The 11,900-nt window shown below is 36.3% G+C and overlaps 1 protein-coding gene across 1 annotated transcript in view; it reads right to left on the minus strand.

The window, feature by feature from the left end:
* The window catches only part of HERC2 (HECT and RLD domain containing E3 ubiquitin protein ligase 2), a 118,285-nt gene that overhangs the window by 60,795 nt on the left and 45,590 nt on the right, over positions 1-11,900 (minus strand). Inside the window, exons 21-38 of the mRNA XM_009281370.1 lie at positions 11,364-11,519; positions 10,900-11,085; positions 9,377-9,547; positions 9,166-9,269; positions 8,901-9,051; positions 8,057-8,271; positions 7,017-7,149; positions 6,781-6,908; positions 6,463-6,658; positions 5,721-5,857; positions 5,071-5,244; positions 4,857-4,993; positions 4,624-4,775; positions 4,011-4,202; positions 2,969-3,156; positions 2,284-2,476; positions 1,513-1,695; positions 744-928 (exon numbers count right to left, since the gene is read on the minus strand). Coding sequence (XP_009279645.1) covers positions 744-928; positions 1,513-1,695; positions 2,284-2,476; positions 2,969-3,156; positions 4,011-4,202; positions 4,624-4,775; positions 4,857-4,993; positions 5,071-5,244; positions 5,721-5,857; positions 6,463-6,658; positions 6,781-6,908; positions 7,017-7,149; positions 8,057-8,271; positions 8,901-9,051; positions 9,166-9,269; positions 9,377-9,547; positions 10,900-11,085; positions 11,364-11,519 — 2,981 coding nt within the window. The remainder of the gene's footprint in view (positions 1-743; positions 929-1,512; positions 1,696-2,283; positions 2,477-2,968; positions 3,157-4,010; positions 4,203-4,623; positions 4,776-4,856; positions 4,994-5,070; positions 5,245-5,720; positions 5,858-6,462; positions 6,659-6,780; positions 6,909-7,016; positions 7,150-8,056; positions 8,272-8,900; positions 9,052-9,165; positions 9,270-9,376; positions 9,548-10,899; positions 11,086-11,363; positions 11,520-11,900) is intronic.

Genomic DNA, 11,900 nt, shown 5'->3' on the forward strand with positions numbered 1-11,900 from the left:
ATGCGAAGCCGCCCGGGGCTGCTGTGGGCGCTGGGATAAGCAAGGGAGATTTTTCTGGGGAAATAACGGCTGGGGGGGGGGAAAAAGGGGGAAAAGGGGGGGAAGAGGGAGGGGAAAAAGGGGGGAAAAGGGGGGGGGAAAGAAAGAAAAAAGAGGAAAAAAAAGAAAGAAAAAAGAGGGAAAAAAAGAAAGAAAAAAGAGGGAAAAAAGAAAGAAAAAAAGAGGAAAAAAGAAGGGAAAGGGGACAAGGGAAATACAATACCAAAATAAGATACACAGATGCAGCTTCTTAAGAGAGACTGTAATTAAAACAATAACAACAGTATACTATGGAAGGGGGGACAGTAGATAATACACAGTTTGATAACTTTAAAATTCAATTGAACATTTTTCCTAACCATCTTTTTGTTATTCTTTCCTTTATTCAACTTCTAGGAAACATTATATGGGAGTTTCTGGAATACATTTTTAGAACGCTGTTTTGGCCTCTCACCTGTACAAAACTTTCAGGCTTTCAACAGAACAAGGGAGTCCGTAGTGCCCTGAAGGCTCAAAAACTTACAGATGTATATTTAACACAATGAATCCTAAATGTAAGACGACACGTTATCTTTTTTCCAATTAATTAAAAACTGATTTAAGGACATTTCCCATCTGTTTTTTAAAACACACTTTTTTTTAAAGACAACTAAAGTCTACTAAATTCATTGCCTATCAAAGTAATTTGGAAATACACACATTACCTGTCTCTGTAGTGAAGCAGCAGTGAAAGATTCATGCCCCTCAACAATTTTCATTAGCAAAGTTATCCACTGAGATGTACTAAGAGTGCTGCACATCTGAGGCATGAGTGCTATACTTCGAATGAATCCCAACGTGCACCAACTCCTATGCTGTTCTTTATAAACTAATTTATTTGGCAAGGAAGCTAAAAACAAAAAGATATATACATATAACAGTTGACTTTTCCGCCAGCTACATCATCCTCTATATGCTACACAGGGCTTTTTTGGACAAGTCATAACACTGAGCTACTCCACTGTTTTTACATGAACTATTAACTTCAATTTTAGAGCCTGTAATTAATTTTATTAAATATGCCTTTAAAACAATTCTCATCCTTATACTGTTTCCTCATTTCAAAGTAGTTAACAGCATTACTTCTGAAATTACAAAGAAACTATGGAAATGAACATGACATACCCAGTCATACCATTCTCCCCAAACAGAAAAAGACTGCTAAGAAATTAATTGTGTAAGCCAACCATACACATCCTGATGTTCCACATCTCATGCATTTCTCCTGCTTTTACTGCTTATGTTCTAAGAATGCTCAAGATCACTTATGTTGCTTTTGCTAACAATTAAGATTTTAAAAGCTCTGAAAATGCATTTTCTAGTCTTTGGCCTTAAAGGATTAAAAACTAGTAACAAAAGATTTACAAAGGTACAAGACAACAAAGCACAAAACAGAAAGACATAGCTGAATCAGACTGTTTCTATATAATATACCTGATTTATCCATTGTTCCACTCTCCACGAGCATACGGAGTAGACCACACAAAGTCCTAGTAGCATCACTTTGCATGACTTCAGCATGGACGCCAGCAGAGAGACACAGTGTCTGCAACAGGTTCACGGTACTTGTCAGCATCATGGAAGTAGGGTGGAGATTCCTTTCAACTTGTTCTCCTTCTGAAGGGAGACACGAAAGGCAAAGGAATACATTAATATTGAGTTAATCTATTTCACAAAGAGTTCTGAAACAAACACGATGTGAGAAATTCGTTGTAAATATTTTCTGTAAGATGATTTGACATGAAGAAGATTCCTTATTTCCAACTGCAAGAGCAAAATATAAATCAGGTATTTTGTGCAGATATTTTCAGGTTATTCTCTAGCAGTACACAACTTAAAAGAAATTACAAATGCAGTGCCAAGAATAGGGAAGCAGTGTGACTAGATATATAATTAGGCCATATGAAAAACACACTTCAGAATGGCATTAACTTATGTTAAAATGTATACCTCCTGGTATCTGTAATTGGAACTATTTCAGTTGGATAATACTGTTTTCTTTGGCCCATGAATATGCAACAAATGTGATACCATCCTTTCTATCCTCCTTTCTTAAGATAGCTTTACCATGAGAAAGATTCTGGTCTGAAATGTACACCTATTAATCTTCTTTGATGAAGCATTTTCTCCTGTGAAAGAAGCTTTTTCATATTTTAAGACATCAATTTTGGAATTCAATGTTTATAAAAAAATTGCTTTTTTTACCAGAATCATCCTCAGTGTCTGAATCCTCTGTTGTGGGCTGCGTTGCCGGCGGTGGCTCAGCTAGTTTGAGATCATATTTTCCCTCCTTCCCCATTCTGTAAGAATTTGTGCTTCCGGTGTCCCACTGCACTCTAATCCAGCCATCTTCTCCCAATTCTCCAATCACACGACCCAAACCTGGAGGGGGTCCATCCTGACAGAAGAGAGAGGCTCAAGTTACACAAATCGACAACACTAATTCGTACCCAAAGTTCATAAAGTAATAATGCTATTGCTCTTATTTGCTCCTAACCTTCAATAACGTTTCAAAATCCAGCATAAAGTTGGAAAGTGTTTCACAATCTTCAAAAGAAATTACCCCAGTAAACTGCAGCAACACTCATGTTTAGATCTATTTTACTACATACTACATAAGTGCCATACGCACCTAGTTGGAAGTGCATAATATTGTAGCAAACAAGTGATCCAGTTTCCTGTTAAATCATGAATCAGAACAGTCTAACTAAAAAAGAATTTTCATCTCCAAAAATGAAATTAAACAAAAAATTAATATATTTTATGTTAATTCTCCAAGTCTTTGAAATGTAAAATTACCTTTAAAGTTTGAACATAAAATTCACAGACAGTCCACTGACTAGAGACTTTAGATTTTAACACACTCAAACCTGTATGAAAGAAGTTGTACCTGATCACCCCATTTCCAGTCTACCCCTCTCACCACTCTGGTACCAATTTTCATCATGGCTGCCAGCTCCGGTCCAGAAACAGGGAGCTGAACAGGTGTAGTTTCCTTTCTCGACTCTTCTAGGACTGTGGCAGAAGCTCCACGAGAAGAGGCAATCATATCTTCTTCAATGTTGTCAGAACTAGGTCCTAAAGAGGAAAAAACATGACAAAATTTAAAACCAGCTACCAGTTTTTATACATACCTTTGTCACACTTAAACTTTAAGGCACATAAGGTTTGCAATATAAAAGCAGTAACAAATAGGAAAACTGACTTAACAGGTGATGCAGTCAGATGAGCTTTTAGGAAACTAGGATATAATGGTTTTGAACGCACAGGACCTTAAATACCTAATTTTGAACAAAAATAAGTGACAAATAATAGAGACATTATAATAACGAGTCCAGCGGCTAAATGGTTCTAACAACAGAATTTTTTTGGAAGAATGTCTTATGAGCACTCCAGTTAAGTACAAGTTACGAGAACAAATATTTGCTATTATGTAAGAAAACCAAGAAAGAAAAAGGAGGAGAACTTGAATCATGGCAAAAAAGACCACAGAACTTATAACAGAACAAAGGAAGCTTCACGCTTAAATATGCAGACTGGAAATGGTTTTAATAGGTAGAACAAATGAAACTGAATGAGTAGGGAGTAGGCAGTTTTTAATGTTTTCATTTTAAATTTTCCATTTTTAATTTATTTGTAACGTTTCCACCAAAACTACACTATCACTCCTAAATTCTAGCAAAGGATGGCCAAAGCAAAGGCTTAGGAGAAAAAAAATCATGACTGAATAAAGGCTATAGTCAAACTAACTTCCTTCTCAGTCGTGCTTACAGATCTGGTTTTTGTATCAGGGTAAAAGTAAACAGCATTAAGTACTAAGTCTTTAAGCAGCAAAGCCATACTGTAGTTTGGGTACAGCAACACCTAAAAAAATACAGGAGGTTTATAAAACATGTGCTTTCTTCCAAACAAAAAATAAGAAGATCTTGTACCTATCAGTCGCAGCGTTGTTTGTGTCAATGCTAGCATGCCAGAATTAAGGAGGAGGCTCAAGGTATTAGCACCATGCTGCAGCGTCAACATGTTGAGCATAACCAGCAGAAAACGTGCTTGTGGAATAGTCCCAAGACTTGGTCCTGCTGGGTTCTCGTTAGTAATTGTCTGTAGAGGAACAGGCTGCACACCTAATTCAAAAGTAATATAAAAAACAAAGTCAGTTGACATTTGGGAGCTACAATAAAATACATTATAGATTTGTTTGATCATTTAAAATATTTTTTATTCCCTGCTTGGCTTTAAGAACTTACAAGCTGAAGTTCCAAGAAAGTTTTTATAATTTAATCTTAATGGTAAAATGTTACTAATGAGTAATCAATGACCTGTTGCTGGCATACCAGTAACATTCTCTTAAACACTGACAAACGAGTTAAGAGGGAACGGGGCGGGAAGTGGAACAACACATGGATGGACAGAAAGTCAAAGTATTTCTCAGCACAAACCAAGGGAACTGATTTTAGGATCCCAATTATTGTGAACTTAAAAAATGCAACAATATTCATTTAAAACAGTTTTCTCTAGAGCCAACAGCAACAAAATGAGATTCACCTAGTTCTTTAAATTTTGCATTAGCATCTAGCAAGATGTTCCGGACATTCTGTATAGCCCACGCATACAACTTTCCAAAAGTTACTTCTAGAAGCATTCTGTTAAATGGTGGGATCAGATCAACATCCTTCAAGCAGTCGGTAAGAGGTTCCCTTCATAGAAAAACAACAACAAAAGTAAGTAGGGGTTTTTTACTGAAGAATTGTGAAAGCACAAACAACAAAAAGTTTTACCCTATATTGGCTCCTTCTGGAATAAGCCTCTGCCATCCACAGAACATTGCATACTGCACAGATGGGAGCAAAAAATTTTTTGCTGCCAATTTCAGAATAGTATCTATTCCTTCCAGACGAACTTCTGCTCTTTCCAACTGCAAAAGAGAAAAAAAAAAATTGTCATACTTATGTAAACTGCTAATACATGCAAGCCCGTTTTCATCCATTTTACCTGTTTTAATAAACATTTTCTCATTTTTTCTACATCCACCGGCTCTTCTTTAAGTGCAAATTCAACAATGGTGTTAAGGAGGGCAGACTGTGGATACAAGCCTTGGACATTTTGCTTCAGCCATTTGTATTTGTGGACACCTGTAACTGTACTCAGAAGTGGCTGCCACTTATCCTGCAAAACAGGAAGGTAGCATGTTAAAACAAGTTTTCAATTACTGAAAATATAAGTTATTGCATGTAAAAACATGACCAAATTTGAAATACTAGGAGGGGGGGAAAAAAAGGAAACTTCTTCAAAGCCAGGAAAGAGCTTAGTATTATTTGTAACTCATTATCTTGTTTACAACTGCTACATAAAATCTCAAATGCATTAATATTCAAAAAAGAGGACGTAACCCATCACAACCTTTTATTTTGAAATGAAGCTTTATCTGAACACTTCTAATATTATCAATAACCTAAAAATTAGAGAAGGTTATCTTTACATATTCTAAATATGCAGTACACAAGCTTTTTTTTAAGAATTATTCCAGGTTTCACTAAAACAATGCGCCATACTTAATTATATATTTATCTATTTGCTTTAGCAAATATTTTTTCCTCTTGTTATTTTTATTCACAAGGTTGATTCAAAATCTGATATCCTACCTTGGGTGATTTGATTGGTATGGGCCTTTTATCTATAGGTACAGGACTGTGAGGTACCATACAGGATTCTTCTAAATCACTCTCTTCGTTTCCAATTTTGGATTCTTCCACATCAGCAGATTCAGATTTTTTTGGCACTAGAAATTAAAACGTTATCAGATTACATGAAAGAATAATTTTTTTCAGTGTCAGATTTTTAGGTTTGCATGATAACCTAAGCATACAGAATGCTTAAGATCGGCCTGTAATAAAAAGGAAATGTACTCTTGGTGAACTCTATGTCCAACTATTATCAAATTAGCTCTGGTAATGTCTGCAATATGCTTTTATCTTTAAAGACCAATTTCAAAAGCACTTCGATGTTTGTTCGCCACATTAACTTATTTCCAGTTAAACAGTTCTTTGACTACACTGTTTTAATAAAACATGGTTTTTAATAAGATGCCACTTCTAGTTAAACTTTACTAAAACCAGTTCAGAGGGACTGATATTGATGGATCATTTTTAATTGTGCTGGAACACAAAGAAGCATGTCTCACCTAAACTTGACTCTCTTGTCTGCCTGTTTTTGCTGTAGGAACTGACATATCACCATTGATTTAGAAAACTTCATGAAAATGCAGCAGAAAGCAAATGGCTTTGAAGCTTTAGCTAACAAGAGTCTCAAATATAGAGCAGCAAACCTTGGAATGAGATTGATTTTCATTGTTTCAAAGAAAATACAACATTAATGTTCCCTTACCTCTTTTTTTCCTTTTTTCTCTAATTATTTTCTGAGCTACCCTCCGCCATCGGGGCAAGGAACTCAGAAGTTTAAATTTAGACATTATAGATAGATCATTGCAAACTGCAGGACGTAGTTCATTGAATAAGAATCTCAAACGTTCAATGACAGGAGCACAAACTTCCTTGTAAGAACGTCCTTGTTCTTGATGGGTCTAGAAAAGGCATTGGAAGATTAGGTTACTGTTTAATACACAATAAAATGAACAATATATAACTTTCTAATAAAACACCTCAAAATAAAAATAATCTAAACTTCAGCAGGTAAGAGGCTTACCTTAATCAGTGAGCATTTTGCTTGGTAGACAACACGACACACATCCACTACAGATTTTGGTAAGGCTTTGTGCTTCACCTGGTCAACTCCAAGGGTACCAGGATGAACAAGAGACAGCGCTACGTGACCTTAATGGGAAAAGACAATCTCTGAATACGGATTTCCAAAATCATCCATAGCAGAGTTTAAACCGGTCCAAAATGTATTCTGGGACAGCTATACCACAAGCTACCTACCCAAATCTTCATGCTTCAGAAGACAGCATAACAACAAACGTCCTACTTCTTCCACAGGATGCTCAGGAGGGAATGTGATTGGTGTTGTTAAGTGACACTGTTTACAGTATCTCTCTATTTGACACAAGAAGTCCTACAAAAACACACAACAGCCTCTATTTAACTTTGTTTTTAAATACAATGAAAGGACCCGAAATACTGCAGCCAGCATTTAAATAACACTGAATAACCTCCACAATCTGACATAACATTCGGAAGTGAGATACACCACGCAGTATGCACTATTTAATACACAGCAATTACAACCCAATACGACAAAGAATACCCTGTATCATTCTCCTCGTATGAAGAGCAACATGGCTCAAGGAACAGAGCTACTACTGCTTTTATCTCTTCCTGAGATAGCCAGGTCACCTAACACGATTTTGAATTGTCTTCTCCTAACTCGTCATTACTGCTATCCTATCCTCCCAAGGACTTATTTGGGGTTTTTTGATAAAGGAGCTGAAGTCAAAGGGTTAGAAAATCTGATCACTGTCTTCTGTAATACCTTCAATGTAAATCTTAGGGGTTTTCATAATATCCAAGATTCCCGCCAGGTGAAACCTGAACCCCAAGGCACAAAGGGACTTTAAGACAAAGGCATACGTGCACCTGACACACAAAATACATTTGCACTTTGACAAAGAAAACGCCATCTTAGTTCAACTGGAGGTGAGCAGGGTCTGTCAATACTACTAAAACTTGACATGGAAAGTAATGCATTATTAATTTTTTTGGTAAGGATACATTTAAATTTTTTAGTTTTCCCACTCAAAAATTCAAAAGACAAAAACTGTACTGTTATGACATTAAGTGAAATATGCAAATCTTATCCATTAGTAGTACTCAACCACTCCTTTCACAAAAAGTAATTCTGAAATAACTTTTTTGATTGTTTTGTTATAACTTTTGGAGAATTTTCACCAACAAAACTGTTTCAGGCCACCACTGTCACCCTTCAGCAACATTTTTTATGAACAGAACTACTGAGGGCTTACCTTCACAGTGTGATCCTGAATATTATTATCCGCAATAGCTTGGAGAAAAGGTTGTGAATGGTCACTCAAAGATAATCGATGTGTATATAGTTTTGATTTATTTGGGGTAGTATTACCAGGTGAACTGCAATGGTCTTCATCTTTTTCCTCATTGTAACTGTAATGAATTTGACTAGTTTGCAAGCCTCCAGAAAAGATAGATGACTTCAACCATTCTAAAAGAAAGAAAACACAAATGTATATTCTGAAGAAAGATTAAGCTATCAAGACTCAACAATTCCCTCAAATAAAATGCATATACAGCTTCAAACAAGGTTTAGCAGCTCTTCCATTTGCTGAAACTTTTTCAGAGAAAAAAAAAAGGGTTCTGCAAATAAGAAACAATTAAGTTACAGGGCAGCCATCACCTGTTCAGAGGTAATAGGGCCTTAACTATTTTTCTGTGATTAATACTGAATTATACCCTCTATTCACCAAATTAAGATATCCCACAAGATAGAATCCCACACCAGATGCTTCAGGCACTCTTAATTGAACACAAATTAGTGAGATTAACTGTGCTATACAGAGTCTCCTTTCTCTTCCAATATTCTCTCTATCTTGTATATTACAAAATTCTGGATATTTAACTGTTCAAAATTATCTAATTTCCATTCAAATCTTGCTAAATTATTGGACCTTGATGAGTGTGGAAATTAATGTTAAGGATAAAGAACTTCTTCAGAAGACAGCAAAACTAAAGAGGTGCTAGATTTCCAGTTAATTTATTTGGCCTGTGTCTTTTTCTTGCATGCTTTGACAAGTATTTATCACTTATTTAAGCTCAAAATGAAGTTCTGCTTACTGGCACATTCAATTTCCAGAGGAGAAAGTGGTGTGCTCATTGCCAGGTAGGAAGCGTGCAGTCCAAGGAGAAGACCCAAATTCCTTTCTGTGTCTATTAGAGGTGATGACAAAGTACTGAGATCCGGTGTTGTAATCACCTCCTGGTCAGGCTAATTAAAAGAAATAGGAGTTGAAAGCTAGAACTGAGATCCAGCAAGAATTTTGAAAGCAAAGCAATACTTCACTTTAGAAACTGTGTATCCATTAATATAGAACATTTTTACCTCCATATACTGGCCAACACAGAAGGCATGCATTGACTCCCGCGTGTCCTCAAATTGCAAAGCAGCTTCCAAAGCAACAACTGGGTCCTCACCTGCAAACTGAGCTAATGAAAGAAATGAGGTAGTCAGTATAATATCTAAAAACCTGTTTATGCCATCTAGTTTTGAAACAGAAGTAATTTGTGTCTTTAATTCAGATGCTGATTCTCACCAAGTATACTACTGCCAGTTAAAGACTGGGTTTGGAAGTCCTTTATATCATACACTTTCCCATCAATCACCGTCCAGAATCCTCCATCTTTGTTGTGGTTCTCTAGATCAGCTTTACGTATAAGTGTCACCTCCTCATTATTTCTGCAACTCTGGCCAGTAAAAAATGAACCTACAGGTATAAAACAGAATAGAGAATTTATCAACAAAAAAAACAGAAAGTAAAGTTTTTTCTGAACATTCTTTTAGAATCATAGAATCATTAAAGTTGGAAAAGACCTCCAAGATCATCGAGTCCAACCATCAACCCAACACCACCATGCCCACTAAACCATGTCCCTAAGCGCCTCATCTACGCGTCTTTTAAATACTTCCAGGGATGGGGACTCAACCACTTCCCTGGGCAGCCTGTTCCAATGTTTAACCACTCTTTCAGTAAAGAAATTTCTCCTCATGTCCAAAATAGTTTTAATAGTTGCCTAACCAAATTCTTCACTTCTATTCAAAGGCTGCCTGTGTTTTGATATGCTCAAAAGTCAAAATGGCTATTAATATATTCCTGTCTACATAATATGCAATTAAATTGTCTGTGTGCTGTATTCTTTTATGCACCAATCTCCAATGTCGCACTGTCAAAGACCTAGCATTGCCTAACTATACGGCTGTTTTGTTTGGAGTTGGAGGAGAGCAACCAGTGTTCTGGCAAATCACTGCTCTAGTCAGTTCTCCCTCCAAATTGCTTCAGTTTTATTACATGCTTGCCTGCAAGGCATTGGCTGTATATTTAATTTCACTCTAAATCCAGATTTTTTTTTTTTAAATAAAAGTAGTAAGGTTACATACACATTAGAACTATTCCAATCTACATACCAGTAAACTATTTCAAACTAAAGGCAATTTCATCCAGGCAAGAATCAGAGTAATGTTCATACACATGCGCCTTCATCTCAGTTTGCTCTATCAGACCAGCAACTGAATTTTCACATAGTTTTTGCTCTCCCCAACACACTACTGTCTAGCAGTGTGACCTTTAGCTCTCTTGGGTCATGCCAACCATGTTTCATTCCTCCCTCCACCAGTAAAATGCTCACAGTCAGAAATGCACATTTTCTGCTGCTCTTTTCACCCCAGACACAGCTCATATCATAAAGTGCCCTGGGAAAAGAAAAATTCCTTATTTCAAAGCTTTCATGTTACTCTCCCTTTATGTTAGATAGAATTTAGTAACAAAATGCATAGATATATTACTCATGTTTTCACTGCAACTTTTCACACTCAAAATGCAAAATGATGTGAACTACTTCTTTAGAAAGTTGCATTTGTACTCTGCTTAATCCTACCTCTATACCTAACTTCCTTAAGAATTTACTGACAGAAATAAATACTGCCATATGAATTGGTTAATAAAGATTTGTACTGTAAAGTAGAACTCCCTTCCTGAGAGTAGTTCATGAACAGTCACCATTTTTATATAACTACTTTATGAAAACATAAATAAATAGTCCAGATGCTACTAGTACATACCCATTATTCCTGGCCATGCTAAATCCTCATTGTCATCCCTTTCCTTTCCAGGGGCTAAATGGTTAAATCTGTCTAGATGTTCTAGCAAGCCAGCCAACAGAGGGATAGCACCAGCTTCCTGCATTAATCCAGCATTTTTACTGAGGAGCAGCACTACAGAAACCACCAATTCTGGAAGAAGAATGCCTAAAACATAGAAAAAACAGAAGATATTCTGATTTAATTCAAGACCTACATTTATAGCATCACGGCAGTAAATCACCAAGCAATACATTCTGCCTTCTATTACTGCTTTAGTACAAAGCTCTTGCCTTCCCCATCAAATTTGCCCTCCTTCTCTCCCATCAATCAAAAGATTAAATTGACTCTTTTTTAGTCATTTAGAACTCTCAAGAACATCTACAATATAAAACTTTATCATCTTATGGAAGAGGAGGAAAGGAGGACAGCAAAGAAAAACCTACCTGTTAAATCTCCATCCACGACACGAGATACTTCTGCAAAATGCCTGTGACTAGTAGAAGCAATGCTGGTTGCCACAGGAAGTATATCACCAATGTGCGTGCACAGAAGAGCAGTGTATTTCTTCAGTAAAGAGCCAACGCCCAAGAGGTCAGGACCTGTACAAAAAGGAGAAAGAGCACAGAAAACCATCACTTAGTCATATTTAAGAAACATTTCAAAAGCTGTCAAACTCGTCTGAAATGCAGCCACTCAGTATTAGCACTGAATTAAGAAACCACATCTTTTTAAAACTTTTTAGAAGTTTATTAAAAAAAAACCCAACATCTAGATCCTGCTGCCTTCCAAAGAGAAATTTTCCTTTACAGATAACAATTTAAAGAAACTACTTTCAAACACTTTTCAGACAGACTCAGCAACTAGGCTGATAAATGAGACAAGAAGATAAATTAAAATAAGAAACTGCTATCCTGTAAAAGAGGTATTACAGAAATGCTTGGGGGAGGTGGGGCTTTTTTCTTTTTTTTTTTCTTTTTTTT

The sequence above is a fragment of the Aptenodytes forsteri genome, unplaced genomic scaffold, assembly GCF_000699145.1.
Source record: "Aptenodytes forsteri isolate BGI_AS27 unplaced genomic scaffold, ASM69914v1 Scaffold212, whole genome shotgun sequence".
Lineage (NCBI taxonomy): Eukaryota > Metazoa > Chordata > Aves > Sphenisciformes > Spheniscidae > Aptenodytes > Aptenodytes forsteri.